The sequence below is a fragment of the Phyllobates terribilis genome, unplaced genomic scaffold (genome assembly GCF_046119375.1).
Source record: "Phyllobates terribilis strain yellow unplaced genomic scaffold, ASM4611937v1 Scaffold_260__1_contigs__length_2691941, whole genome shotgun sequence".
Taxonomy (NCBI): domain Eukaryota; kingdom Metazoa; phylum Chordata; class Amphibia; order Anura; family Dendrobatidae; genus Phyllobates; species Phyllobates terribilis.
Window position 1 is genome coordinate 1,624,651 of NW_027363020.1, and position 26,474 is coordinate 1,651,124.

General features: G+C 45.2%; 1 protein-coding gene across 1 annotated transcript in view; it reads right to left on the reverse strand.

Annotated features, from left to right (window-relative positions):
- Positions 1-24,259, reverse strand: part of LOC141219302 (protein ELYS-like) — a 111,485-nt gene extending 87,226 nt beyond the window's left edge. The window contains exons 1-7 of the mRNA XM_073666071.1: positions 24,099-24,259; positions 18,462-18,591; positions 17,721-17,974; positions 17,459-17,639; positions 12,788-12,995; positions 8,160-8,241; positions 6,830-6,980 (exon numbers count right to left, since the gene is read on the reverse strand). Of these exons, the coding sequence (XP_073522172.1) occupies positions 6,830-6,980; positions 8,160-8,241; positions 12,788-12,995; positions 17,459-17,639; positions 17,721-17,974; positions 18,462-18,591; positions 24,099-24,110 (1,018 nt within the window). The 5' untranslated portion in view covers positions 24,111-24,259. The remainder of the gene's footprint in view (positions 1-6,829; positions 6,981-8,159; positions 8,242-12,787; positions 12,996-17,458; positions 17,640-17,720; positions 17,975-18,461; positions 18,592-24,098) is intronic.
- Positions 24,260-26,474: the final 2,215 nt, after the last annotated feature.

A 26,474-nucleotide genomic window follows, 5' to 3' on the forward strand; every position in this document is an offset into this window, starting at 1 on the left:
TGGTGGATACACAGCTGATAGTCCTACTGAATAGACTATTAGAATTTGTATTATGGCAAGAAAAAAGCAGCGAAGAAAAACGAGTGGCCATCATTACTTTAAGAAATGAAGGTCAGTCAGTGCGAAAAATTGGGAAAACTTTGAAAGTGTCCCCAAGTGCAGTTGCAAAAACCATCAAGCGCTACAAAGAAACTGGCTCACATGAGGACTGCCCCAGTAAAGGAAGACCAAGAGTCACCTCTGCTTCTGAGGATCAGTTTATCTGAGTCACCAGCCTCAGAAATCGAATGTTAACAGCAGCTCAGATTAGAGACCAGGTCAATGCCACACAGAGTTCTAGCAGCAGATACATCTCTTCAACAACTGTTAAGAGGAGACTTTGTGCAGCAGGCCTTCATAGTAAAATAGCTGCTAGGAAACCACTGCTAAGGACAGGCAACAAGCAGAAGAGACTTGTTTGGGCTAAAGAACACAAGGAATGGACATTAGACCAGTGGAAATCTGTGCTTGGTCTGAGGAGTCCAAATTTGAGATCTTTGGTTCCAACCACCGTGTCTTTGTGCGACGCAGAAAAGGTGAACGAATGGACTCTACATGCCTGGTTCCCACCGTGAAGCATGGAGGTGGTGTGACGGTGTGGGGGTGCTTTGCTGGTGACACTGTTGGGGATTTATTCAAAATTGAAGGCATACTGAACCAGCATGGCTACCACAGCATCTTGCAGCGGCATGCTATTCCATCCGGTTTGCATTTAGTTGGACAATCATTTATTTTGTCAACAGGACAATGACCCCAAACACACCTCCAGGCTGTGTAAGGGCTATTTGACCAAGAGGGAGAGTGATGGGGTGCTACGCCAGATGACCTGGCCTCCACATTCACCAGACCTGAACCCAATCGAGATGGTTTGGGGTGAGCTGGACCGCAGAGTGAAGGCAAAAGGGCCAACAAGTGCTAAGCATCTCTGGGAACTCCTTCAAGATTGTTGGAAGACCATTTCCGGTGACTACCTCTTGAAGCTCATCAAGAGAATGCCAAGAGTGTGCAAAGCAGTCATCAAAGCAAAAGGTGGCTACTTTGAAGAACCTAGAATATAAGACATATTTTCAGTTGTTTCACACTTTCTTGTTAAGTATATAATTCCACATGTGTTAATTTATATACATACACACACAAATATATCTATCCATCAAACTATACACTGTAGCTCACAAATCAGTTATATGGATGTCTGGCACAAAAATACCACTGCTAAGTGCCACATTGCGTAACTGCAGGGCAGTTTGATTAGCACATATGCATATATAGTAGCTCTATACAGCTACTCCACTGACGTCTCAACCTCAGTCACCTTACTGATTTAATTAATGTAACCAGGGCTGTGGAGTCGGTCTCCATTTAGGTGGAGTCGGTATAAAATGGACCGACTCTGAAAATATATAATAAATTGGGTACAGTAGTATAATGCAGGATGTGCTGTAAATGTTTTCCTAACAATTTGGGAAAGTTATGAAATGTCCTATAAATGTCTGTTCTGTTCCTGATGTAAGGGTCTCTGCTTAGGTGAGATGAATCTGTGCTGCACTTTATGTACACGCTCAGTAGTGAGGCCGTGCTGTGGAGTCGGAGGTTTAGCTTACCATGTTGGATTTACCAATCTGTCGGCGTTGCACCTCTGCCCTCAGCCCTGTGTACTCTGCCCATCTCCTGGCATGAACAAATGTCACGTGACCACGGCAGCAATTATGGGATATTTGTATGTTAAGAGACAAGCGGGGAACAGAAGGCTAAAAACAGAAAAGCAACATCATATTGCTTTTTTTCACCATTATTAATTTAGATAGCAACTTGGTCCATTATTAAAGGGAATCTGTCACCCCCTGGCCCTTATCTGACCTCTAATATTGGCATACAGGTGATAGAAATGTAAATGTATACCTACCGCTATGGCCCAGAGTAGAGGTCTAGTTGATTTAAAATGTCTTTTTATTCAATCCGTATACTGATGCTTGGGGTGAAGAAATCCCCGCCTACTTTGTGAATTACAATGTTACCCAACCCCACTCCCCTGCATGTGACGTGCAGTCTCATCTTCCAGGTCCCGCGCACGCTCACCTCACCTTTAAAGGGAATGTGTCACCCCCCTGGGCGATATCAGACCTCTGGGCATAAAGGACTTTAATCAATTCTTTTTTCCATAGGCTTGCTGTCCGGGAGACGCCTAGCAATCCCCGCCTGTGTGCTTATTATTCCTTCAAATCCCCGCCTCTCTGCTTAATTATCATATCCCCCCTCCCCTGCACGTCACAGGGCCCTGTGACAGACCCTGTGACGTGCACTGTGCTCCCTGACTTCCGGGCATGCGCAGAGGGCCGCTCACATAGAGCGCGCTTTGCTTCATCCAGGCCCGTCTACCTGTGCTCTGCGCTGCAGGTTTCTATTGCGCAGGTGCCGGAAAGTGACGGTGACTCCCGGCGCCTGCGCAATAGAGCCCTGCAGCACAGTGCACGGAGAGTCGAGGCCGGGATGAAGCAAAGCGCGCTCTATGTGAGCGGCCCTCTGCGCATGCCCGGAAGTCAGGGAGCACAGTGCACCACACAGGGTCCTGTGACATGCAGGGGAGTGGGGGGATATGACAATTAAGCAGAGAGGCGGGGATTTAGGGGAATAATAAGCACATAAGCGGGGTTTGCTTCAAGCCTGTGGAAAAAATAATTAATTAAAGTGCTTTTCTCTGCAATCAGACCTCAGCTATGGGCCATGCAGGTATGTATAGATTAAGGCTGCGTGCCCACTATGCGTTTTTCAAGAGCTTTTGCCGTGGAATTTCCGCAGCGAAAACGCTTAAAAAACGCTTGGTAATATGTGCCCCATGATCCCCAATGATAATCCGCATGTGCTGTGCGGAAATTTCCGCTGCGGATTATCAATGCGGAAAAATACGCAGCATGTCCATTAATTTTGCGGACACGCAGCGTAATTGTAAAATGGTACCTGTAAAAAAAAGAATTTAAAATAAAAAAATAAAGATTATACTTACCTTCTGATGTCCTCCCGGTCTCCTCAGCGATGCGTGCGGTGTGTTGGGCGGCTCGCGGTGGTGTGAGGACCTGACATGACGTAATTGAGTCATGAGACAGGTCACGCGACCACTGACGTCGGCGGTCGCGTGACCTGTCACATGACTCAATGACGTCATCGCAGGTCCTTCACACCACCACGAGACACAGGGGAAACTGGACACATCAGAGAAGAAGACCACGGGCCATCGGAAGGCAAGTACAATCTTTATTTTTTACTTTTCACCATTCTTATTTTATTCATTTATTTTTATTTTCCTTTTTAACTATTACTTGGTCACACTATATATGCCGGTTGCATGGATTTATATAGTGTGACCAAGTTGTCAAGCACTTTCCAAGTGATGCTAAAATCGCTTTGAAAAGCGCTTAATAACCCGCATGTAGAAATGCATGCAAAAACGCTTGACAATGCTTCTACCTGGCGGGAAAAACGCATGTAAAATCCGCATGCATTTCTGCATCGTGGGCACATAGCCTTACTTTTCTATAACCTGTATGGCCATAGTAGTGGTATGATATCACCCGGGGGGGCCACAGATTCCCTTTAACACGAGTCACACTTTTTTCTCCCAGTTATGTTTCCAGCAGTGATCTTGTGAGCAGACGCCAGGGAGTCACATAGCTAGGAGAAAAAAAAAGTGCGCCTTGTGTTAAAGGTGATGTGAGCATGAGCGGGACTTGGAAGACGAGACTGCATGTCACAGGGCAAGGGAGTGGGTGTGGGGGACATTGTAATTCATAAAGTAGGCGGGGATTTCTTCCCGTCCCCCAAGGATCAGTAAACAGATTGAATAAAAAGACATTTCAAACCAACCAGACCTCTAATATGAGGCATACAGGTATGTATAGATTTACATTTCTATCACCTGTATGCCCATATTAGAGGTCTGAAAAGTCCCAGGGGGTGACAGTTTCCCTTTAAGAGGTTGTCCAGCAGTGGTCACCCCCTTTAATTTCATCTAATGCACAGCATCTAGTGCTCTGAAAGAGTAAATCTACTAAACAGCAGAAAAGGTTTAAACATTTAGATTTTTTTTTCATGCTTTTGCGGAATATAGTTACATACAGTTAGGTCCATATATATATATTTGGACAGAGACAACATTTTTCTAATTTTGGTTCTAGACATTACCACAATGAATTTTAAACAAAACAATTCAGATGCAGTTGAAGTTCAGACTTTCAGCTTTCATTTGAGGGTGTCCACATTAAAATTGGATGAAGGGTTTAGGAGTTTCAGCTCCTTAACATGTGCCACCCTGTTTTTAAAGGGACCAAAAGTAATTGGACAGATTAAATAATTGTAAATAAAATGTTCATTTCTAGTACTTGGTTGAAAACCCTTTGTTGGCAATGACTGCCTGAAGTCTTGAACTCATGGACATCACCAGACGCTGTGTTTCCTCCTTTTTGATGCTCTGCCAGGCCTTCACTCTGGTGGTTTTCAGTTGCTGTTTGTTTGTGGGCCTTTCTGTCTGAAGTTTAGTCTTTAACCAGTGAAATGCATGCTCAATTGGGTTGAGTTCAGGTGACTGACTTGGCCATTCAAGAATATTCCACTTCTTTGCTTTAATAAACTCCTTGGTTGCTTTGGCTTTATGTTTTGGGTCATTGTCCATCTGTAGTATGAAACGACGACCAATCAGTTTGGCTGCATTTGGCTGGATCTGAGCACACAGTATGGCTCTGAATACATCAGAATTCATTCGGCTACTTCTGTCCTGTGTCACATCATCAATAAACACTAGTGACCCAGTGCCACTGGCAGCCATGCATGCCCAAGCCATCACACTGCCTCCGCCGTGTTTTACAGATGATGCGGTATGCTTTGGATCATGAGCTGTACCACGCCTTCACCATACTTTTCTCTTTCCATCATTCTGGTAGAGGTTGATCTTGGTTTCATCTGTCCAAAGAATGTTCTTCCAGAACTGTGCTGGCTTTTTTAGATGTTTTTAGCAAAGTCCAGTCTAGCCTTTTTATTCTTGATGCTTATGAGTGGCTTGCACCGTGCAGTGAACCCTCTGTATTTACTTTCATGCAGTCTTCTCTTTATGGTAGATTTGGATATTGATACGCCTACCTCCTGGAGAGTGTTGTTCACTTGGTTGGCTGTTGTGAAGGGGTTTCTCTTCACCATGGAGATTATTCTAAGATCATCCACCACTGTTGTCTTCCGTGGGCGCCCAGGTCTTTTTGCATTGATGAGTTCACCAGTGCTTTCTTTCTTTCTCAGGATGTACCAAACTGTCGATTTTGCCACTCCTAATATTGTAGCAATTTCTTGGATGTTTTTTTTTCCTGTTTTTGCAGCTTAAGGATGGCTTGTTTCACCTGCATGGAGAGCACCTTTGACCGCATGTTTACTTCACAGCAAAACCTTCCAAATGCAAGCACTACACCTCAAATCAACTCCAGGCCTTTTATCTGCTTAATTGAGAATGACATAACGAAGGGATTGCCCACACCTGTCCATGAAATAGCCTTGGAGTCAATTGTCCAATTACTTTTGGTCCCTTTAAAAACAGGGTGGCACATGTTAAGGAGCTGAAACTCCTAAACCCTTCATCCAATTTTAATGTGGATACCCTCAAATGAAAGCTGAAAGTCTGAACTTCAACTGCATCAGAATTGTTTTGTTTAAAATTCATTGTGGTAATGTCTAGAACCAAAATTAGAAAAATGTCGTCTCTGTCCAAATATACATGGACCTAACTGTAGATTCAATTATGTAGAAAAAAGTACTTCTGGGGATTGAAAACATTCTCTCCTTAACTCAAACTGATGTATAAAACCGTCATGATCAGGTCACTTTGTGCACTGCTTGAGGGATCTGTACGGTACAGCCTCTGCATCGGAGCAGCAGGAGCTCAATTGATATACACAGCCAGGATTCTGATGTGTTCTCACCAGGTTTAGCAGTTCAATCTGATATGCCGATAGTGACAACAGCACACAAAGAATCTGACCAAAAAAAAAGAGCGCTCCCTTTGTCAGACCATCATCAGCACCTCTAATGTGCGCAGCGGTGCAAATGGACTATGGCAACCAAGAGCCCGAAAATGGCCTTTTGGTCTGCCATACAGTACAGTTTAACAGATACTGCCAGAGTCGGGGTTTGATAGGTTGACGGGGATAAATTAGGTAATCCACTGTAGCGATGTGCGTTAACAATATGATCATGAGATTTTATGTTCAAGTTCCCTTAGGGTACTAATATTGTAGTGTAAAAAATATATATATATCCTTTGAAAAACATTCCATATCTCTGATTACTATAATGATATCAACATTTATGCGAAGCTGCATGGTGAACAATGCAAAGTGTATGTATATATGTGTGTTTTATATACACACATACATACACATATATACATACATTTGTAATTTTTTCTATTTCCACCTATAAATACAATTCATTCCACAAAAGACAAGCCCTCATTCAGCTATATCTTCAAAAAATGTGATGAAAAAAATATATATTTGTCCTAAAGACCCCAAAATTAAGGGGTTAAAGGGATTTTCCAATTTTTGAAAGTGATCGTATACAATAGCGTGTACAGACAGATCAGGATGGTCCAAATATTTTACATTTGAAGAAACTTAATCTAGTCGGCTTCTGATTAACAATGATGTATGAGATAAGACTTTGTTGTACTCTACATAGTCAAATTTCAGATCAGTTTCTGTATATGCCTTGCAAACATAATAAAAGACATGAAAGAGAAAAATACAGAAAAACAAACCATCATGGAGACCGTCTTCTCTTTCGCTATGAGCATGGAATTTTTCTATAGTCTGACAGCCCAGTAACTTCATGCTGTTTGTTTGACCTCTTAAAAATAGGGTATTCGCTGAAAGATCCAGGTTATACCTTTCCTCACAGTATTCCAAGTTCTGTAAAAAAAAATAAAGAAAGAATAATTGACATATAGATAGATAGATTTATATTATAGGAATAGATATACCTAGTCTAGCCTCTCCCTGCCCCACTCCAGGTGGTTGACAGGTCTGTACCATGTGTGTGTACATAGGAGGAGACCTGTCAAAATCAATCAACTGGAGAGGGCAGGAACAAGTGAGCCAAGGACCATGCCGGATTTGTCAGGTCTATTTCTATAGTCCATGGCTGGCTTTTCAAACAAATTTTTCTCTGAAATGCTGCGGGGTTCCAGTGAAAAGTGTACACGGCTGTAATCGTACAACCACGATGTTTCATGCCGTCTGTAATTCAGGCAGTGTGAATCTAGTGGCAGCTCATCAAGCCTCACATTTGAATCAATTTGAAGCCCTATAGGCTCTGTTTTGGCAGATGGTGCAAAGGGTTAAAACTTAGCCCTACAGATTCTGATTAAGTGCACCTGGATTTCTCTGCATATAGCCAGGCTAGGTGTTCACCTTAGTCAGTCAGCTGGGGAAGACTAAGCAGAGTGGGTTGTGTTGGAGATGTTAGAGAGAGACAAGCCAGAATTCCACTCTGAGAAGAGACTGCACAGGCCATGTGCGCCAAACTGCAAATATGAGTGGTTGCTTTGGACAATAGCAGTTTTGTTTGACCAAACTTGGACTAGCTGAGTCGTGTATGAGTAGCCAAGGTCTATTTTGTTCAGTTAGTGCCTGGACAAGGCTAGGGATTTTGTGTTTATGGTTTGGTTTTCTTTAAAAAATAAAATCCAGTGCCTGTGTAAAAGCCGTCTACTGCCGAGCATGAATCCCTACACAATATATGCAAGGACTTAAACATAACCAAAGACAGCAAGGGACACAGGAGAGATGTAGTGGAAAGTGAACAGTGACCACCAGCTGGAGGTGGGTGAAGATCCTAAAGCAGTCAAATGTGTATACATCCATAATGTAAATAAAGTGGTAACAGAACAAACAATGACAGTGTGAATGTTGTAATAAAACAAAGCTCCTGACCAGAAGTGTCACTCGAGGAGGAGCACTCACCACCCCCCCCCCCAAAGCCACCGGGAAGTAAGGAGGGTTCAGAGCTGTGAGGTGCTCTACAGACAACTTGAGAATGCCCCCTTTACATTACAAACCATACAGAATAAAAATATACAGACATCTTACCTCATACATAATTTGTCCTGATGGTAAACGTTTTCTGTCCCCAAAAGCCAACTGCAGCAAATGAAAGCTTAAATCTCTACCACTATAGTAGAAAAGATTAAAAGGTTATGATGAGAACATAACTGGAGAGCTAAAGAAATGACAAAATACAGAACTCTTAATTTTGAAATGTAAAATAATTTGGGGAAAGGATGCAATGTTAGTAATTGGATTTTAACAATTACCTTTGACTCGTTTGGACAGCTCAAAGGTAACAGCAGTTTCGGGGGTCATTCTCAGGTTCTTGAAAAGTGACGGAGAAAACAGGAACTCTGCCCCCTTCAATTTGAACATGGTATCTGAAAAAAAAAAAAAAATATATATATATATATATATATATATATATATATATATATATATATATATATATATATATATATATATATATATATATATATATATATATACACACACATTAAGTCATTAAAATGTCCTACACAAAGCGACATACAATTATGATTTATCCCAGATGATAACTGCATGCAGAGCTGCTATAATAACACATCACGGCTTCTGGATATCCGGCCTGTACAAACATGATGCAGCCCACCACACTAAGCGCCGGCAAGCACGTTTCACACCGGTTAAAGAGAACCTGCCAGCAGATTTTAGTCCTATAAACTAAAGGCATGGCCATAATAGCACAGCGATGCTGATTAATATGATACCTGGTGTGAAGGGATGCGCTCAGTGGCTGCTGATTACTCATCTTATAAAGTTTTCATAAAATGGTGTCTTGTGCTTCAGGACAGGGCGTGGGGGCTGGGTTGTCTTCTGGTTCTCCACCCCTCCACACCAGACTCCTCTATTTCTGGAGCAGGTAACAGATTATTCAGGGACTCGCATACTTTATAAAATTCCACAACGCAGCCATCACTGCATATGCAGCGCCTCTGACGCACACAAGACGTCATTCTCTGAAAACGTCATAAAGGTGAGTATTCAACAGCCACTGAGCGGATCCCTTCACATCAGGTATCAGTAATCAGCACCACAGTGCTATTATCGCCATGCCTTTAATTTAAAGGGCTAAATCCTGCTGACAGGTTCGCTTTAATCATTGTGGTCCGATGTTTGATTGAGTCTGTAGCAAAATATCAAAGTGCTCTACATAGCGCCTGCAGTGAAAATCATTTTTGGTGCTCATTCTGGTTTTTCCAAATTCTCAAAATCATTACATTAAAATGTTCAGATTTTTTAACCCCTTTCTAACATTGTGCGTAATAATACGTCCCTGTGCCCTGGACCTTATGGACCAGGTAAGTATTATTACTTCTCGGCGATCGCGCCCACACAAGTTGTGCAGCCGCGGTTGCCGGCGGGTGCCAGCTGATACCTGGAACCCAGAGCCAGGAGCAGTGTCCGCACCGCTCCCAGCACTTTAACCCCTTAAATGCTGCGATCGCAACATTTAGCGAGCGAGCAGAAAAACAAATGCCGCTCTGCTCTTGAATCGGAGACCCAGTGACATCATTGCCATGGTGTGGAAAGAAGGAGAAAGAGCCACAGGTACAAAGAGCCAGGCACCCAAATATTTGTATTACAAAAATATATAACATTTTATTGAACAGAAGTTTGACAAAAAGACAGACCACACAAAAAACATTAAAAGCATTTAAAAAAGGAAAGCAAAACCATGTGAGGGCGTAATATCCCACACATGCACCAACAGGTTAACTAGAATAGAAAAATCAGTCATCATTCAAGACATGTGTCATAGTGACCATAAAGAAAGTCATAAATAGCCCAAGATAGAAAAGTACATGATCATAAGGTTCAATAGTGAATGACTATAAAGTGCAGTAGTATATAGAATATTGATACAATACAAGATGCATAAATAGGATCAATCAAAAGAGAGGAGGACATCTAATAATATCGCCTAAACATCCTGATCATAATGTTAATCATAAACCATCTACTATGCAGGCACTCATAGAGTTCAAAAGTATACAGAGTGTAATATAATAACTGTATGCGCTATTAAGAGGTCAAAGTTAGTATACCTGTTGTGGTCACCCACGCGTATCGCTGCCCACTAGCAGCTTCGTCAGGGGTCACATGACTGTCGGCTAAAATATGGAAAACTTATAGCTCTCAAAATATAGTGATGCAAAAAAACAAAAATGTTTTTTAGTGTGTGACAGCTACCAAAGATAAAAACCCGATCTAATCACTCACACCGCATGAGGAACGGCGTAAAAAATTAAAACAATTCTTCATCTGCTGCTTTGTTCATTCGGCCTCCCAAAGATCGCAGTATGGCTCGGCTCACATTTATCCTGCGCTCTGTGCTGAGCGCTTACGCTAGGGCTTCCTTGTAAGTATGCGATTCAGAAGGAACCCCCAGCGGAAGATTCCCTGTAATGAGGCAGATGGAGGCACCGTGGACGCCGTCTGGCCTGTGATCCAACATTGTCAGTCTTTTTATTAGGCGTGCATAAAAGTGCTGTCGGGCACAGTTTTGTTAACGACTGAAAAACAGGACACAGCTAAACAGAGGCCAGACTGAGTCCAGAGTAAGGCCGGTTTCACGCATCTTGATATTTCCGGTAAAGGAAATACTGGTACCGGAGATAACCGTGTCCGTGTGTACCTGTGTGACATACGTGTGGCAACTGTGTGCCGCATCAGGAGCACACGAACTGGCACCTGGGAATCAGTGGTAAAGTTAACGCTGTTCCCAAGCGCTGGGTGATCAATGCTGCCCTCATCATTATCCCATGCCGATGCATCAGCACGAGCAAGGAACAATGTTGACAGTAGTATTCTGCTTCCGGTGTGTCCTGGTGTAAAAATAAAATTTTACATTCAAATAGCTAAGTCAGGGCCCCTTCCCTTCCGAGCCCCACCATGCCCCTAAACAGTGGTTTTCCCTCACATTTGGGGTATCTGCGTGCTCAGGAGAAAGTGCACAACAAACTTTGGGATCCATTTTATCCTGTTACGCTTGCAAAAATGAAAAAAAAAAAATTGGGTCTAAAGTAGAATGTTCAGTGTTTCCTTCCACATTCCAACAATTCCTGTGAAGCACCTGAAGGGTTAATAAATCTATTGAATGTGGTTTTGAGCACCTTGAGGGGTACAATGTTTAGAATGGTGTCCCTTTTGGGCATTTTCTGTCATAAAGGCCCCTCAAGGTCACTTCAAATGTGATGTGGTCCCTAAACAAATAGTTTTGTAAATTTTGTTGTAAAAATGAGAAAACACTGGTCAACTTTTAACCCTTCTAACAAAGAAAAATGTTGGTTTTAAAATTGTGCTGATGTAAAGTAGACATGTGGGAAATGTTATGTATTAACTATTTTGTGTGACACATCTCTCTGATTTAAGGGCATAAAAATTCAAAGTTTGAAAATTGCAAAATTTTCTAAGTTATCGCCAAATTTCGAATTTTTTCACAAATAAACGTAAATCATATCAAATAAATGTTACCACTATCACAAATTGCAATATGTCATGAAAAAAAACAAATCTCAGAATCAGTGGGATCCGTTGAAGCGTTCCAGAGTTATTGCATGAAAGGGAGACTGGTCAGAGTTGTAAAAATTGCGCTGGTGATTAACGTTCAAACAAACTTCGGGGGTAAAGGGGTTAAGCATTTCCCACCTCCCATTGGCTTTCAATGCAACTTGGACAGAATAAAAAAAAATATATATATATAAGTCTTGAAGTTTACCACAAAAAACTGGGAAAATGTATTGACTTGGGTATAAGCCTAGGGTGGGAAATGCAGCAGCTACTGGTAAATTTCCCCATCCTGGTGTGCATATCATCCTCATCCCCAATCCTGGTATGCATGGCCCCCCATCAATGCACACATGAAAAAAAATAACACACTTCTACTCACCTTCCCTCTGCTCCAGTGCTGCGTCCTGTTCTTCCAGCAGCTGATGAGCGCATGACGCCACTGCCATGCGCCCTCAGACGCTGAGGTGAGCTGCCGGGATATTCACTTCTCTCCACGCCGGGACTATGGGCGTGGAGTGGAGTGAATATTCATTTTCTTTAATAGCGCAGTGTCAGTCGCAGCAGTCTGTTTCCTGCAGCAGCTCAGCGATACGGTGTGCTCCAATAGCATGCACAGAGGATAACGGAGCCAGTGGCTGCGACTGACAGTGTGCGCTATTAAAGAAAATGAATATTCACTCCTCTCCACCCCCATGGGCGTGGAGAAGAGTGAATATTAATTTTCTTTAGCAGCAGGCACACATGGTAGCTGCAGCAGCCGGCTACCGACTGTGCACCGCTCTTCCGCCGCAACCTCTCCCACCCCACAGCCAGAATGCAAGTATATACTCGAGTATAAGCCGAGGGGTTTTTTTTTTTTCAGCATAAAAAAAAATGTGCTGAAAAAGTCAGCTTATACACGAGTATATGCAGTAGCTTTGAAAAAAATCATTATATACACACATTTTAATCAAAGTTATATATTAAATTACTATGTACAATAATGTGTGGCCAGAAAAAAATACCAATTTTCCCTAATAAAACAAGCTTAATACAGCCACGTGAGGGAAAATCTTGAAATGTATCTAAGAATGAAGTAATGCATTTGAATATGGAAAAATAAACAAAACTTTACTTACTCTCGTCTTAAAGTTTTCATGTTCCATAAAGAGAGGTATCCATCAGAGAATCCTACAGCCAGGTGATTAGTTCTAGCTATATAGCTGACTGTGGTGACCATGGCTCCAGAAGGTGCAAGCAGCTGAAGACCTATGTGTCGTCTCTCTCGATTAGCCGCTTTTCGGAGTTTAGGGATTTCTGCAGGTATCCCACTAATGACTTCAAGGTCTATAAATAAATTGACAGAAACAAGCATTTCAACATTAAAAGGGGTTGTCACTAACACCTTCTTAAAACTAAACGTTCAGCCCTGATAAAAAAAACAAACAAAAAAAAACAACTTGTACTCGCCTCCCATGCCGGCTCCATTCCAGCGGTGTCAGCACTCGCGGTCCCGGGTCTGTGATGCGGTGGAATGACCTGTGATGCCCGGCGCCCAATCAGTGCTGGCGTCAGAGTCCCGGCCTTCAGACAAACTAAACATGAAGAAGAAATCTGGGATCCTCCATGTTCAGTTTGTACGAAGGCGCAGACTGACGCCAGCACTGATTGGGCGCCGGGCATCACAGGTCATTCCACCGCATCACAGACCCGGGACCGCGAGTGCTGACACCGCTGGAACGGAGCCGGCACGGGATGTGAATATAGGGGTTTTTTTATTGGGGGGCCGAACATTTCGTTTAAGGGGTTGTCCCAGTAGTGGACAACCCCTTTAAGTCTATTTGCCTGTAATTACATAAGCTGTCGTGTTTGTACATGAGAAACAAACATTTGTTACATTTCCTCTCTGATTTTCAGTGGAATAAGTTGTTAAGTAAAGACTAGCTATGATGTCTCCTATACAGACATGAGGGGCTCCTGCTCTCCTGCCCCTATGCAGAACACAGAGAAAAGTAGCATGGCTATAATACAGCAGTACAACCAGCAGTACGGTGATATAAAACACATTTTAGCTGTGGGTTTTTTTTTCAGAGGGAATGGCGAGTTTTGGAAAAAAAAATCTCATCACTCTCAGATCTCACTTCCAGCATTTACAGTCATTACAAGGGCCAGGAACCCCCTGGAAAACCCCTAGGAGAAGAGCTACGCTGTCATGTCATTACATCCAACACAACCTATCCCAGGTACAGGGGAATAATACCAACAGCCGCAGAACGTTTGTTAAAAGGGAAAATAAAAAAAACTACATTTTAGTCAGCTCTTCAGCCACTTTATCAGGAGGCAGCAAGTTAAACATGCAAAAAGCGATGAGCGGTTTGTAGTATTGATTTCAGCGTTGGTTATAGAATCAGTGACCACTTAAAAGGAGTTTTGAATAACAATTGGGAATCTGAAAAAGGTCTGTCCGTATTAAGAACATTGGAGTAAAGCTCGCTCCTAGATACCCATTTTGTTCTGGACATTTTAAAATGCCCAAACTGAAGCAAAACCGAAGTCCACCCTCGCCACCTCCCTGCACCATCTTGATTTGTGCTTCTCCTTACACCAAGTCTCATTATGTCCTACCAAAAGACAGATCCTGCAACAAATATAAGGACAGGAGGGAGGAGCGGAGGGTAGAAAAACAATAGGAATATTTGACACATTTTACATCGTGCAGTCTGTCCTATCCATTTTGGGTCTTCTCTATGCTGATGTCTGACTAATTCCCAAACTAAGTGAGCAAGTGCTATAATGTGTAAATGAAAGATACTACTGCAGCAAATCCCTCGCCTCTCTTTACTGTTTTACACTAGATTAAATTTACTTCTTCCCTTAAATATATTACGGTTTCTTTAAATACAAGTTATACAATATTTTAATAGACTTTCTACATTAATTCTCTACAGTTTTCAATACCTCCATTTGATGTAATTGAATAGAAACCTTTAATTTGCCTAGTGAAAGTCAGTCTTGGTAATACAAGACACATACGGGCATAGCTCATAACTACAGGTGCTTCTCACAAAATTAGAATATCATCAAAAAGTTAATTTATTTCAGTTCTTCAATACAGAAAGTGAAACTTATATATTATATAGAGTCATTACACACAGAGGGATCTATTATATAGAGTCATTACACACAGAGGGATCTATTATATAGAGTCATTACACACAGAGTGATCTATTATATAGAGTCATTACACACAGAGGGATCTATTATATAGAGTCATTACACACAGAGGGATCTATTATATAGAGTCATTACAAACAGAGTGATCTATTATATAGAGTCATTACAAACAGAGGGATCTATTATATAGAGTCATTACACACAGAGGGATCTATTATATAGAGTCATTACACACAGAGGGATCTATTATATAGAGTCATTACACACAGAGGGATCTATTATATAGTCATTACACACAGAGGGATCTATTATATAGAGTCATTACACACAGAGGGATCTATTATATAGAGTCATTACACACAGAGGGATCTATTATAGAGTCATTACACACAGAGTGATCTATTAGAGTCATTACACACAGAGTGATCTATTATATAGAGTCATTACAAACAGAGTGATTATATAGAGTCATTACAAACAGAGTGATCTATTATATAGAGTCATTACAAACAGAGTGATTATATAGTCATTACAAACAGAGTGATCTATTATATAGAGTCATTACAGACAGAGTGATCTATTATATAGAGTCATTACACACAGAGTGATCTATTTCAAGTGTTTATTTCTGTTAATGTTGATGATTATGACTTACAGCCAATGAAAACACAAAAGTCAGTATCTCAGTATATTAGAATACTTTATAACAGCTTGAAAAATGAAATAAAATCCGAAATGTTGGCCTATTGAAATGTATGTTCAGTAAATGCACTTGGTCGGGGCTCCTTTTGCATTAATTACTGCATCAATGTGGCGTGGCATGGAGGCGATCAGCCTGTGGCACTGCTGAGGTGTTATGGAAGTCCAGGTTGCTTTGATAGCAGCCTTCAGCTCGTCTGCATTGTTGGGTCTGGTGTCTCTCATCTTCCTCTTGACAATACCCCATAAATTCTCTATGGGGTTAAGGTCGGGCGAGTTTGCTGGCCAATCAAGCACAGTCATACTATGGCTTTTAAACCAGGTATTGGTACTTTTGGCAGTGTGGACAGGGGCCAAGTCCTGCTGAAGAATGAAATTTTCATCTCCAAAAAACTTGTCCGCAGAGGGAAGCATGAAGTGCTGTAAAATGTCCTGGTAGACGGCTGCGCTGACTTTGGTCTTGATAAAACACAGTGGACCTACACCAGCAGATGACATGGCTCCCCAAACCATCACTGATTGTGGAAACCTCACACTAGACCTCCAGCAGCTTGGATTGTGGCCTCTCCACTCTTCCTACAGACTCTCAGACCTTGATTTCCAAATGAAATGCAAAATTTACTTTCATCTGAAAACACCACCTTGGACCACTGAGCATCAGTCCAGGTCTTTTTCTCCTTGCCCAGGTAAGACTCTTCTGGCATTGTCTATTGGTCATAAGTGGCTTGACACAAGGAATGTGGCACTTGTAGCCCATGTCCTGGATACGTCCGTGCGGTGGCAGCTCTTGAAGCAATGACTCCAGCAGCAGTCCACTCCATGTGAATCTCCCCCTATTTTTTTGAACGGCCTTTTCTTAGCAATCCTTTCAAGGCTGTGGTTATCTCGGTTGCTTGTGCACCTTTTCCTACCACACTTTTTCCTTCTGCTCAACTTTCCATTAATATGCTTTGATACAGCACTCTGAACAGCCAGCTTCCTTAGCAATGACCTTATGTGGCTTACCCTCCTTGTGGAGTGTGTCAATGACTGCCTTCTGGACATCTGTCAAGTCAGCAGTCTTCCCCATGATTGTGGAGCCTACTGAAACAGACTAAAGGGACCTTTTTAAATGCTTAGGAAGCCTTTGCAGGTGTTTTTTAATTCTAATTTACTGAGATAATGACTTTTGTGCTTTCATTGGCTGGAGGCCATAATCATCAACATTAACAGAAATAAACACTTGAAATAGATCACTGTTTGTAATGACTCTATATAATATATGAGTTTCACTTTTTGTATTGAAGAACTGAAATACAATTTTTGATGATATTGTAATTTAGTGAGAAGCACGTGTGTACACAGCGCTGTAGCTATGTGCCCATCACATGACCAGTGCAAAATGTTTATCCACCAGAAGCAAACAATGAATATTACTAATAAAGGACAGCAAGCAGACATCTTAAAAACCACGAGGAATGAATACAGACAGTATATCGCAAAGGCACTAAAGAGGTTAATGGCATTATGTTGTTTTGTGAAATCATAAAGGGAATTCCAAATCAAGTAAATAGCATAATGCTGATATGTGATATGCCATCACTTGATCTCTGGGGCCCCAAACCAATTTGGGGGGGGGGGGGGCGCATTTCAGGCTCTTAATTTTTTTTCTGCACAAAGGTGGTCGTGATATCTGAACTGTGCTGGGAAAGGCAAAGAGCCCCATCCACTTGAATGAAGAAGTGCCGCAGCAGGTGGCCTCACACCAATGTTCAGAAGGGAAATGTTATTCCTAGGATTGTTGGGTGCTCTAGAGGTCAGACCCCTTGTGTTTATTGTGTGCTGACAAATCCTAGTAATATGCCATCAATTACTAAAATGTGGTCACCCCTTTAACACAACTTGATTTAGTTTTGTTAAAATACATTTTAAAAATCCTGATTTATTAAGAAAAATACCTGACGCTTCCAACTCATCTTGATTGCAAGAGATATCATCTAAACATAGATCAATAAGAAGAACATGCCCAACATCTGTAACCACAGCTGCCACGCCAAAGAACCATCTTAGACTCTGGTGTAAATGCCGAGTACTTGCATTGGCTCCGCCATCATTCACTAAGGGTTCAACAGCCGTTACCTAAAAGCACAAGAAAATATATAAATTATAACAGTTTCCCAAAAAGGATCGAGCAAATCAATCAAGTTTAGAAGTGCTTACCGAGCCAGGGAGCGCCACTGCTTTAACAACTTTTGAAATGCCGACATCATACAAGCAAAGAACACTGCCTTCTGCTTCAAGCAGACCCACAAGAAGTCCTGTCTTCTTCTGCCATGAAAACTCTTTGACAGCGACAACAGTGGGAGGTCTCTCAGTCACTGAGCTAAAACAGTATGCAGAAAGTCTTTCACCCGTTACTGAATTGGTAACTTCAAGCTGGGGTCCACATGCGAGCCAAGCAAGCCCAGCTCTCCCTTTACAGAAAAGAGAAATAAATTACACACATGCACTGCCAACCTTTTCTGAGCCTATAACTTCATATTTGTAAAAACAGATTAAAGATATAAGTTTTTACAAGAAACACTAGGCATATGCCCCCACAACAGAGAGTTAGCTGCATAGTATAGGGGATAATTGTTAGATCGGTGTAAGGCAGGGCTCGCACAACTGTATTTCACAGTCCGTATATGAAGCACAAGGTCCAAAACGTACCGCTTCAGACCCGAGGCTGTAAGCTAAGGTTGGGAAGCCGGCCACGAGGTCAGGCTATGCAGCCCGTATACGGACCACAAGATACGCTTGTATGAACTCCACTTTAGTCCTACTTTTACCCCACCAATCTAACAATCATCACTTATCAGAAAAGATTAAAGAAGACTGGAAAAAAAAACCTTTACCATTCATTTGGTAAAACAATGAGCAAACAGACCATCGTTCTATTAGATGTTACATATCTCTTACCTGGGGTAAACTTTGCACGCAAGACAGATTCCAGGTTAATTTCATCCTCCTGGAGAGCTTCTATTGTGGTCTCCGGAAATTGCAGCAAGCTGCTAGTTACTTGGGCCTCAAGATTCGGCATCTTATTTTTCTTTCAGAGGAAAAACAAGAATTTGAAATTAAACAAAGTAAATGAAAACACAGTAATATTACACCAGTATATATATATATAAGCACAGAAAGGACACTCCAGTCATATGCACCCATACACAATACAGGTGCTTACATGGCCAATAGAAAAATGCTAGATTATTTCCCATAATGGGCCACTTTTCACTGAAAGGTATAGTCACCATATACCCACTGAACGTATGCCAAGCAGGGCTGTGGAGTCAGTAAGCCAAACCTTCGCCCCCTTGATGTCCGTCTTCACAGCACGGCCTCACTGCTGAGCGTGTACATAAAGTGCAGCACAGATTCATCTCACCCAAGCTGAGACCCTTACATCAGGAACAGAACAGACATTTATAGGACATTTCACAACTTTCCCAAATTCTTATGAAAACATTTACAGCACATCCTGCATTGTACTACTGTACCCAATTTATTATATATTTTAGGAATCGGTCCATTTTATACCGACTCCACAGCCCTGAGGCCAAGACAACAAACTTGGTAACAACCTATGGATTTATTTTGTCCATACGCTTGGTGTATTTGCAGTACATGCAAAATATACAGTGTTACAAACTTAAGGAAAAGTCTTTACATATGCCACCTATTCAAGGCTTCGTTGACCTTTAGCCATGATTATAACTGGATACAATTTTGATTTTACAAAAATCTTTGCCGAATAGGCATAAAGGGCAAATTCTGAAAACCTGCGCACTTGATCTTAGCAATCAGACTCAATTTCTCAGAAATGACAAATGGTAAGGTTTTTAATATTAGAGTTAGGACTGTCCCATAAGGGTTGCCGTGAAGTGGCGGGATGGCTTTCACATTATTTTGATCAAAATTATGTTAACTAAATACCCTTTATTATTTATTATTATTTTTGCACTGTGCGATTTATACATCTACTTTCAGTTATTTGGGTATTTTTCTTGTTCTTGGTTTCTCTAAATTTCTCAGAAGCCCATATGATAATTAAGGAAGCAAACTAATTGCTATAGCAATTATTCCATTGCACCAGTTTTCCTAAATCTCTGTCATCTCTGAATCCGGCGGTCTTACTTTCCATTACTAGGTACAACATTTCTTTTAAAAGGGAGAAAGAAAATGCAAATCTGAAACTCCCTGCTGCGCTGCGGGGGGCACAAGCCACATTCTTCTGCCAGGTGCAGCAGCTGAACTCAGATTACTGTACCGTGTCTCCCATCAGTAATGTGCTATTTCATCTATTTATGGAGATCCTGTACATTACAACATAGATCAGAGACGTCAAACACACAGAGGGCCAAAATGAAAAACGTGGACAATGTCGCAGGCCAACCAGTATACAATATGGGGGCCCACACAGTCCTCCGCACAGTACAATGGGGGCCCACACAGTCCTCCGCACAGTACAATGGGGGCCCACACAGTCCTCCGCACAGTACAATGGGGGCCCACACAGTCCTCCGCACAGTACAATGGGGGCCCACACAGTCCTCCGCACAGTACAATGGGGGCCCACACAGTCCTCCGCACAGTACAATGGGGGCCCACACAGTCCTCCGCACAGTACAATGGGGGCCCACACAGTCCTCCGCACAGTACAATGGGGGCCCACACAGTCCTCCGCACAGTACAATGGGGGCCCACACAGTCCTCCGCACAGTACAATGGGGGCCCACACAGTCCTCCGCACAGTACAATGGGGGCCCACCCACACAGTCCTCCGCACAGTACAATGGGGGCCCACCCAGTCCTCCGCACAGTACAATGGGGGCCCACACAGTCCTCCGCACAGTACAATGGGGGCCCACACAGTCCTCCGCACAGTACAATGGGGGCCCACACAGTCCTCCGCACAGTACAATGGGGGCCCACACAGTCCTCCGCACAGTACAATGGGGGCCCACACAGTCCTCCGCACAGTACAATGGGGGCCCACACAGTCCTCCGCACAGTACAATGGGGGCCCACACAGTCCTCCGCACAGTACAATGGGGGCCCACACAGTCCTCCGCACAGTACAATGGGGGCCCACACAGTCCTCCGCACAGTACAATGGGGGCCCACACAGTCCTCCGCACAGTACAATGGGGGCCCACACAGTCCTCCGCACAGTACAATGGGGGCCCACACAGTCCTCCGCACAGTACAATGGGGGCCCACACAGTCCTCCGCACAGTACAATGGGGGCCCACACAGTCCTCCGCACAGTACAATGGGGGCCCACACAGTCCTCCGCACAGTACAATGGGGGCCCACACAGTCCTCCGCACAGTACAATGGGGGCCCACACAGTCCTCCGCACAGTACAATGGGGGCCCACACAGTCCTCCGCACAGTACAATGGGGGCCCACACAGTCCTCCGCACAGTACAATGGGGGCCCACACAGTCCTCCGCACAGTACAATGGGGGCCCACACAGTCCTCCGCACAGTACAATGGGGGCCCACACAGTCCTCCGCACAGTACAATGGGGGCCCACACAGTCCTCCGCACAGTACAATGGGGGCCCACACAGTCCTCCGCACAGTACAATGGGGGCCCACACAGTCCTCCGCACAGTACAATGGGGGCCCACACAGTCCTCCGCACAGTACAATGGGGGCCCACACAGTCCTCCGCACAGTACAATGGGGGCCCACACAGTCCTCCGCACAGTACAATGGGGGCCCACACAGTCCTCCGCACAGTACAATGGGGGCCCACACAGTCCTCCGCACAGTACAATGGGGGCCCACACAGTCCTCCGCATAGTACAATGGGGGCCCACACAGTCCTCCGCACAGTACAATGGGGGCCCACACAGTCCTCCGCACAGTACAATGGGGCCCACATAGTCCTCCACACAGTATAATGGGGCCCACATAGTCCTCCACACAGTATAATGGGGCCCACATAGTCCTCCATACAGTATAATGGGGCCCACATAGTCCTCCATACAGTATAATGGGGCCCACATAGTCCTCCATACAGTATAATGGGGCCCACATAGTCCTCCATACAGTATAATGGGGCCCACATAGTCCTCCATACAGTATAATGGGGCCCACATAGTCCTCCATACAGTATAATGGGGCCCACATAGTCCTCCATACAGTATAATGGGGCCCACATAGTCCTCCATACAGTATAATGGGGCCCACATAGGGGTGGTGGTTCTGGTGTCACGGGCCAAATAAAATCACCCTGAGGGCCAGATTTCGCCCACAGGACAGAGTTTGACACGTATGACAGATATTCAGCCACCTGTACGGATTACAGCTTTTGGAGTCACTCACAGCACAGCTACTACTAACAATCTAGAGATGATGGGGAATCCACCATTCCTTCTCACTACACAATGTCAGGGAGGAGGAGTTAGAAGGAAGAGCATGCCCATTGCTTCTCCATTCACGGACTAGAGTACAGCACTCTGGCCATTTCTTTCAGCTCCACAGACATGACCATTCCAATGGCAAGGGTCCCAGACTACTTAAAAAATCTATAAAATGAAGGCTATTTTCTCCTCCGTTAAGTTATGTGATCTTATGACCATTGCTGAGAAGTACCATGTTATCTAATGGAGGTCACCATTTCAGTCACCAGACCATGCTGCATAATGAGTCTAATGTAACCTTTTCCAAAAGGTAGAAACAAACTCCTATCATAGTAATGATGATGGCTACACAGCTCCAGTTAGCCAGCTACAATAAAGATGATGACCATTCAGACTCCTGACTGTAAACTGATAATCTATTTGGTCACTGATGAGAATAGTGTATGAGATGATAAGTTATTACAGAAGGCAGAAGTGGTACTAGTTCTAGCTGATTACATGATGCACAGAATGAATGGCTAGGTTTACAAAGTTTATTTCTGGAGGATTTTGAAACAGATCTGCTCCAAATTCTTCCTTAAAGAATGGAATTCTTTACATGTAGCGCAGACAATGAAATAATCAGGTGTTGGTGAATTTATAAAGAAAAACAACTACAGTAATTCTTCAGAGAAGATGCCGAGTTTTAGAATTCGGTACATGCAAGTCTGTTCCTAAGGGTAAAGTCCCACGATGTGCTGCCACATGTGACAAAAACCCATACCCACCTCGGGGGCCACTGTGAACGGGTTTATCAGTAATACCTCATATGTTACTGCAAACTTATGAACTCAATCGCCCCACAGGTAGGTCTGGCTAGTGTCCGCAGTATGTGCAAAACCTCATGGATCCGCACCGACTAAGGTCAGTCAGGCAGTGAAATAATCGCTGTCAATCACAGTCAAATAAATGATGGCAGTAATGTCCAGGCAGGAGCCTACTACAGCCATCACTACCTGCCACAATGATGAGCACGCGGTGCTGTCAGTCAGTAGAGCACACGGTGCTGTCAGTCAAGGCAAGGCAATGGCCCCACTTACAGGTCAGTCGGCAGGGGACGCGGTGCCGTCAGTCGGCAGGGGACGCGGTGCCGTCAGTCGGCAGGGGACGCGGTGCCGTCAGTCGGCAGGGGACGCGGTGCCGTCAGTCGGCAGGGGACGCGGTGCCGTCAGTCGGCAGGGGACGCGGTGCCGTCAGTCGGCGGGGGACGCGGTGCCGTCAGTCGGCGGGGGACGCGGTGCCGTCAGTCGGCGGGGGACGCGGTGCCGTCAGTCGGCGGGGGACGCGGTGCCGTCAGTCGGCGGGGGACGCGGTGCCGTCAGTCGGCAGGGGACGCGGTGCCGTCAGTCGGCAGGGGACGCGGTGCCGTCAGTCGGCAGGGGACGCGGTGCCGTCAGTCGGTAGGGGACGCGGTGCCGTCAGTCGGTAGGGGACGCGGTGCCGTCAGTCGGTAGGGGACGCGGTGCCGTCAGTCGGTAGAGGACGCGGTGCTGTCAGTCAGTAGAGGACGCGGTGCTGTCAGTCAGTAGAGGACGCGGTGCTGTCAGTCAGTAGAGTACTCGGTGCTGTCAGTCAGTAGGGGACGCGGTGCTGTCAGTCAGTAGAGGACGCGGTGCTGTCAGTCAGTAGAGGACGCGGTGCTGTCAGTCAGTAGAGGACGCGGTGCTGTCAGTCAGTAGAGGACGCGGTGCTGTCAGTCAGTAGGGTACGCGGTGCTGTCAGTCAGTAGAGTACGCGTGCTGTCAGTCAGTAGAGTACGCGGTGCTGTCAGTCAGTAGGGTACGCGTGCTGTCAGTCAGTAGAGTACGCGGTGCTGTCAGTCAGGGCAATGGCCCCATGTACAGGACAGTCAGCAGCGGGTGATGCCAGCCCTGCACTCATAGCGGTGGTGTCTGGCACTCCCCCTACAGGGCGGATATAGAATGCAGAGTCCGGGACCCCCGTGGCCGGGGAGATGTGACAGCTTTCACTGTGGTCTTTCCCGTCTGGAGAGCAGACCTCGCAGTGAGCAGCCTGCCATGACTGAGCCAGTGCACGGCCCCGGCCAGCAGCGCGCACGCTGCCTACACGGCCAGTCAGGCTCCGCTCTTTTTCCAGGCAGTGACACGCACGATAAAGCGGGCACGATGTTCCGTCTGCTCACCGTGAAGACCATCGCAGTCGCCGGGCTCAGCTTCTCTCCCCAGCGTCACACTGCGAGCAGGCCTGCGGGATCATCACGGCCACCATCTCTGATCACCAAGCGCCACCGGTTCCTCTTCCTTCCCACTGAGTACGTCACAGAGCCGTGCGTGCGCCGTAACAAAGGGGCGTGAGTTCTGTTCTGTCATTGGTTGGTTTGTGTTTAGGGGCGGTTCCCTTTTGCGGACGTCACAGATTGCGTGTTCCCGTCACGTTACGTCACACTTCTCAGTTATAGGCTATGTGCCCACGATGCAGAAATGAAGCAGAAAATTTCTGCTGCATTTCTGCATCTCCCTGGCAGAAAAAACGCATGCAGATTGTGCATGCGTTTTCCCTGCAGAATACATGCGGATCCACATGCGTTTCCGCATGCAGATTGACAAGCGCTTTCCAGGCGATAGCATCACTTGGAAAGTGCTTGACAACTAGGTCACACTATATAAATCCATGCAAACGGCATGGATTAAGGCTGCGTGCCCACGTTGCATTTATGAAGCAGAAAATTTCTGCTGCATAAATGCAAGTCCTCTCCCGGAAAAACGCATGCGGAATTCCGCACGCGTTTATCGCGCATTTTTCGTGCGTTTATCACGCGTTTTCCACATGCGGAATTGCCTTGCGTTTTTTATGCATTGGACTAAGGCAATTCCGCTTGCGGAAACGCAAAATTAAATGACATGCTGCGGATTTTTGAACGCGGCATAAACGCTGCGGAAAAATCCGCAGCATGTGCATAGAACTTGCGGAATCCCATTGGGGACCATGGGGTGCGGATATACATGCGTTTTTCAAGCGTTTACGCTGCGGAAATTCCGCAGTGGAAACGCTTGTTAAACGCTAGGTAATCCGCACCCCATGGTCCCCAAGGGGATTCCGCATGATCTATGCACATGCTGTGGATTTTTCCGCAGCGTTTATGCTGCGTACAAAAATCCGCAGCATGTCATTTAATTTTGCGGAAGTGCAGCGGAACTCCCGCCATTGACTTGCATTGAGACGCACAGAAACCGCGACTGTACATTTTTACAAGCGGCTTCTATGCGTCTCTATGTGCGGATGGTACCCAGTTCTGGAGGAGAGGAGACTCTCATCCAGACCTGGGTACCATTGTACCTGTAAAAAAAGAATAAAATAACAAATAAAGTTATACTCACCTGTCCGGCGTCTTCTCTCTGAAAGCCGGCATCACTTGAGGACCTGCGGTGACGTCACAGTCATGTGACCGCAGGCCCTTCACCGCTCTGTCTCGCGATATGCCGGCAGCCGGGAACCAGACAGGAAGCAGCGCTGCAGCCACGCCGGGGCATCGGGGGTGAGTATAGCTTTATTTGTTTTAATTTTTACGGTCACACTATATAAATCCATGCTGTTTGCATGGATTTATACAGTGTGACCTAGTTGTCAAGCACTTTCCAAGTTACCTGCCAGATCTCTGCTTGATTCCTACCTGATTTCTGTCTATCTGCTTGCATTCCTGCGGTCCGACAGTCTGCCTTCCAACACCTGTCAGTCTGTCTATGGATCTGCCCGCCCGCTCACCTGGGAGCGCTCACCTGCTACCTGCCTGCTAGCCTACCTGGAGGCTCTGCCGTCACTTGCCGTGACCACCTGCCCGTCCAGAGACTATTGCCTGCTCACCTGGGAGCGCTCACCTGCTACCTGCCTGCTAGCCTACCTGGAGGCTCTGCCGTCACTTGCCGTGACCACCTGCCAGTCCAGAGACTTTTGCCCGCTCACCTGGGAGCGCTCACCTGCTACCTGCCTGCTAGCCTACCTGGAGGCTCTGCCGTCACTTGCCGTGACCACCTGCCCGTCCAGAGACTATTGCCTGCTCACCTGGGAGCGCTCACCTGCTACCTGCCTGCTAGCCTACCTGGAGGCTCTGCCGTCACTTGCAGTGACCACGTGCCTGTCCAGAGACTTTTGCCCGCTCACCTGGGAGCGCTCACCTGCTACCTGCCTGCTAGCCTACCTGGAGGCTCTGCCGTCACTTGCCGTGACCACCTGCCAGTCCAGAGACTCTTGCCCGCTCACCTGGGAGCGCTCACCTGCTACCTGCCTGCTAGCCTACCTGGAGGCTCTGCCGTCACTTGCCGTGAGCACCTGCCTGTCTAGAGACTCTTATCCTGCTGTCACTTGCCGTGACCACCTGCCTGTCTAGAGACTCTTATCCTGCTGTCACTTGCCGTGACCACCTTCCTGTCTAGAGACTCTTACCCTGCTGTCACTTGCCGTGACCATCCGCCTGTCAAGAGACTGTCCCCGTCACTTGCCGTGACCTCCTGCCCTTCTACCCAGAGACTGTCCCTGTCACTTGCCGTGACTACCTGCCCCT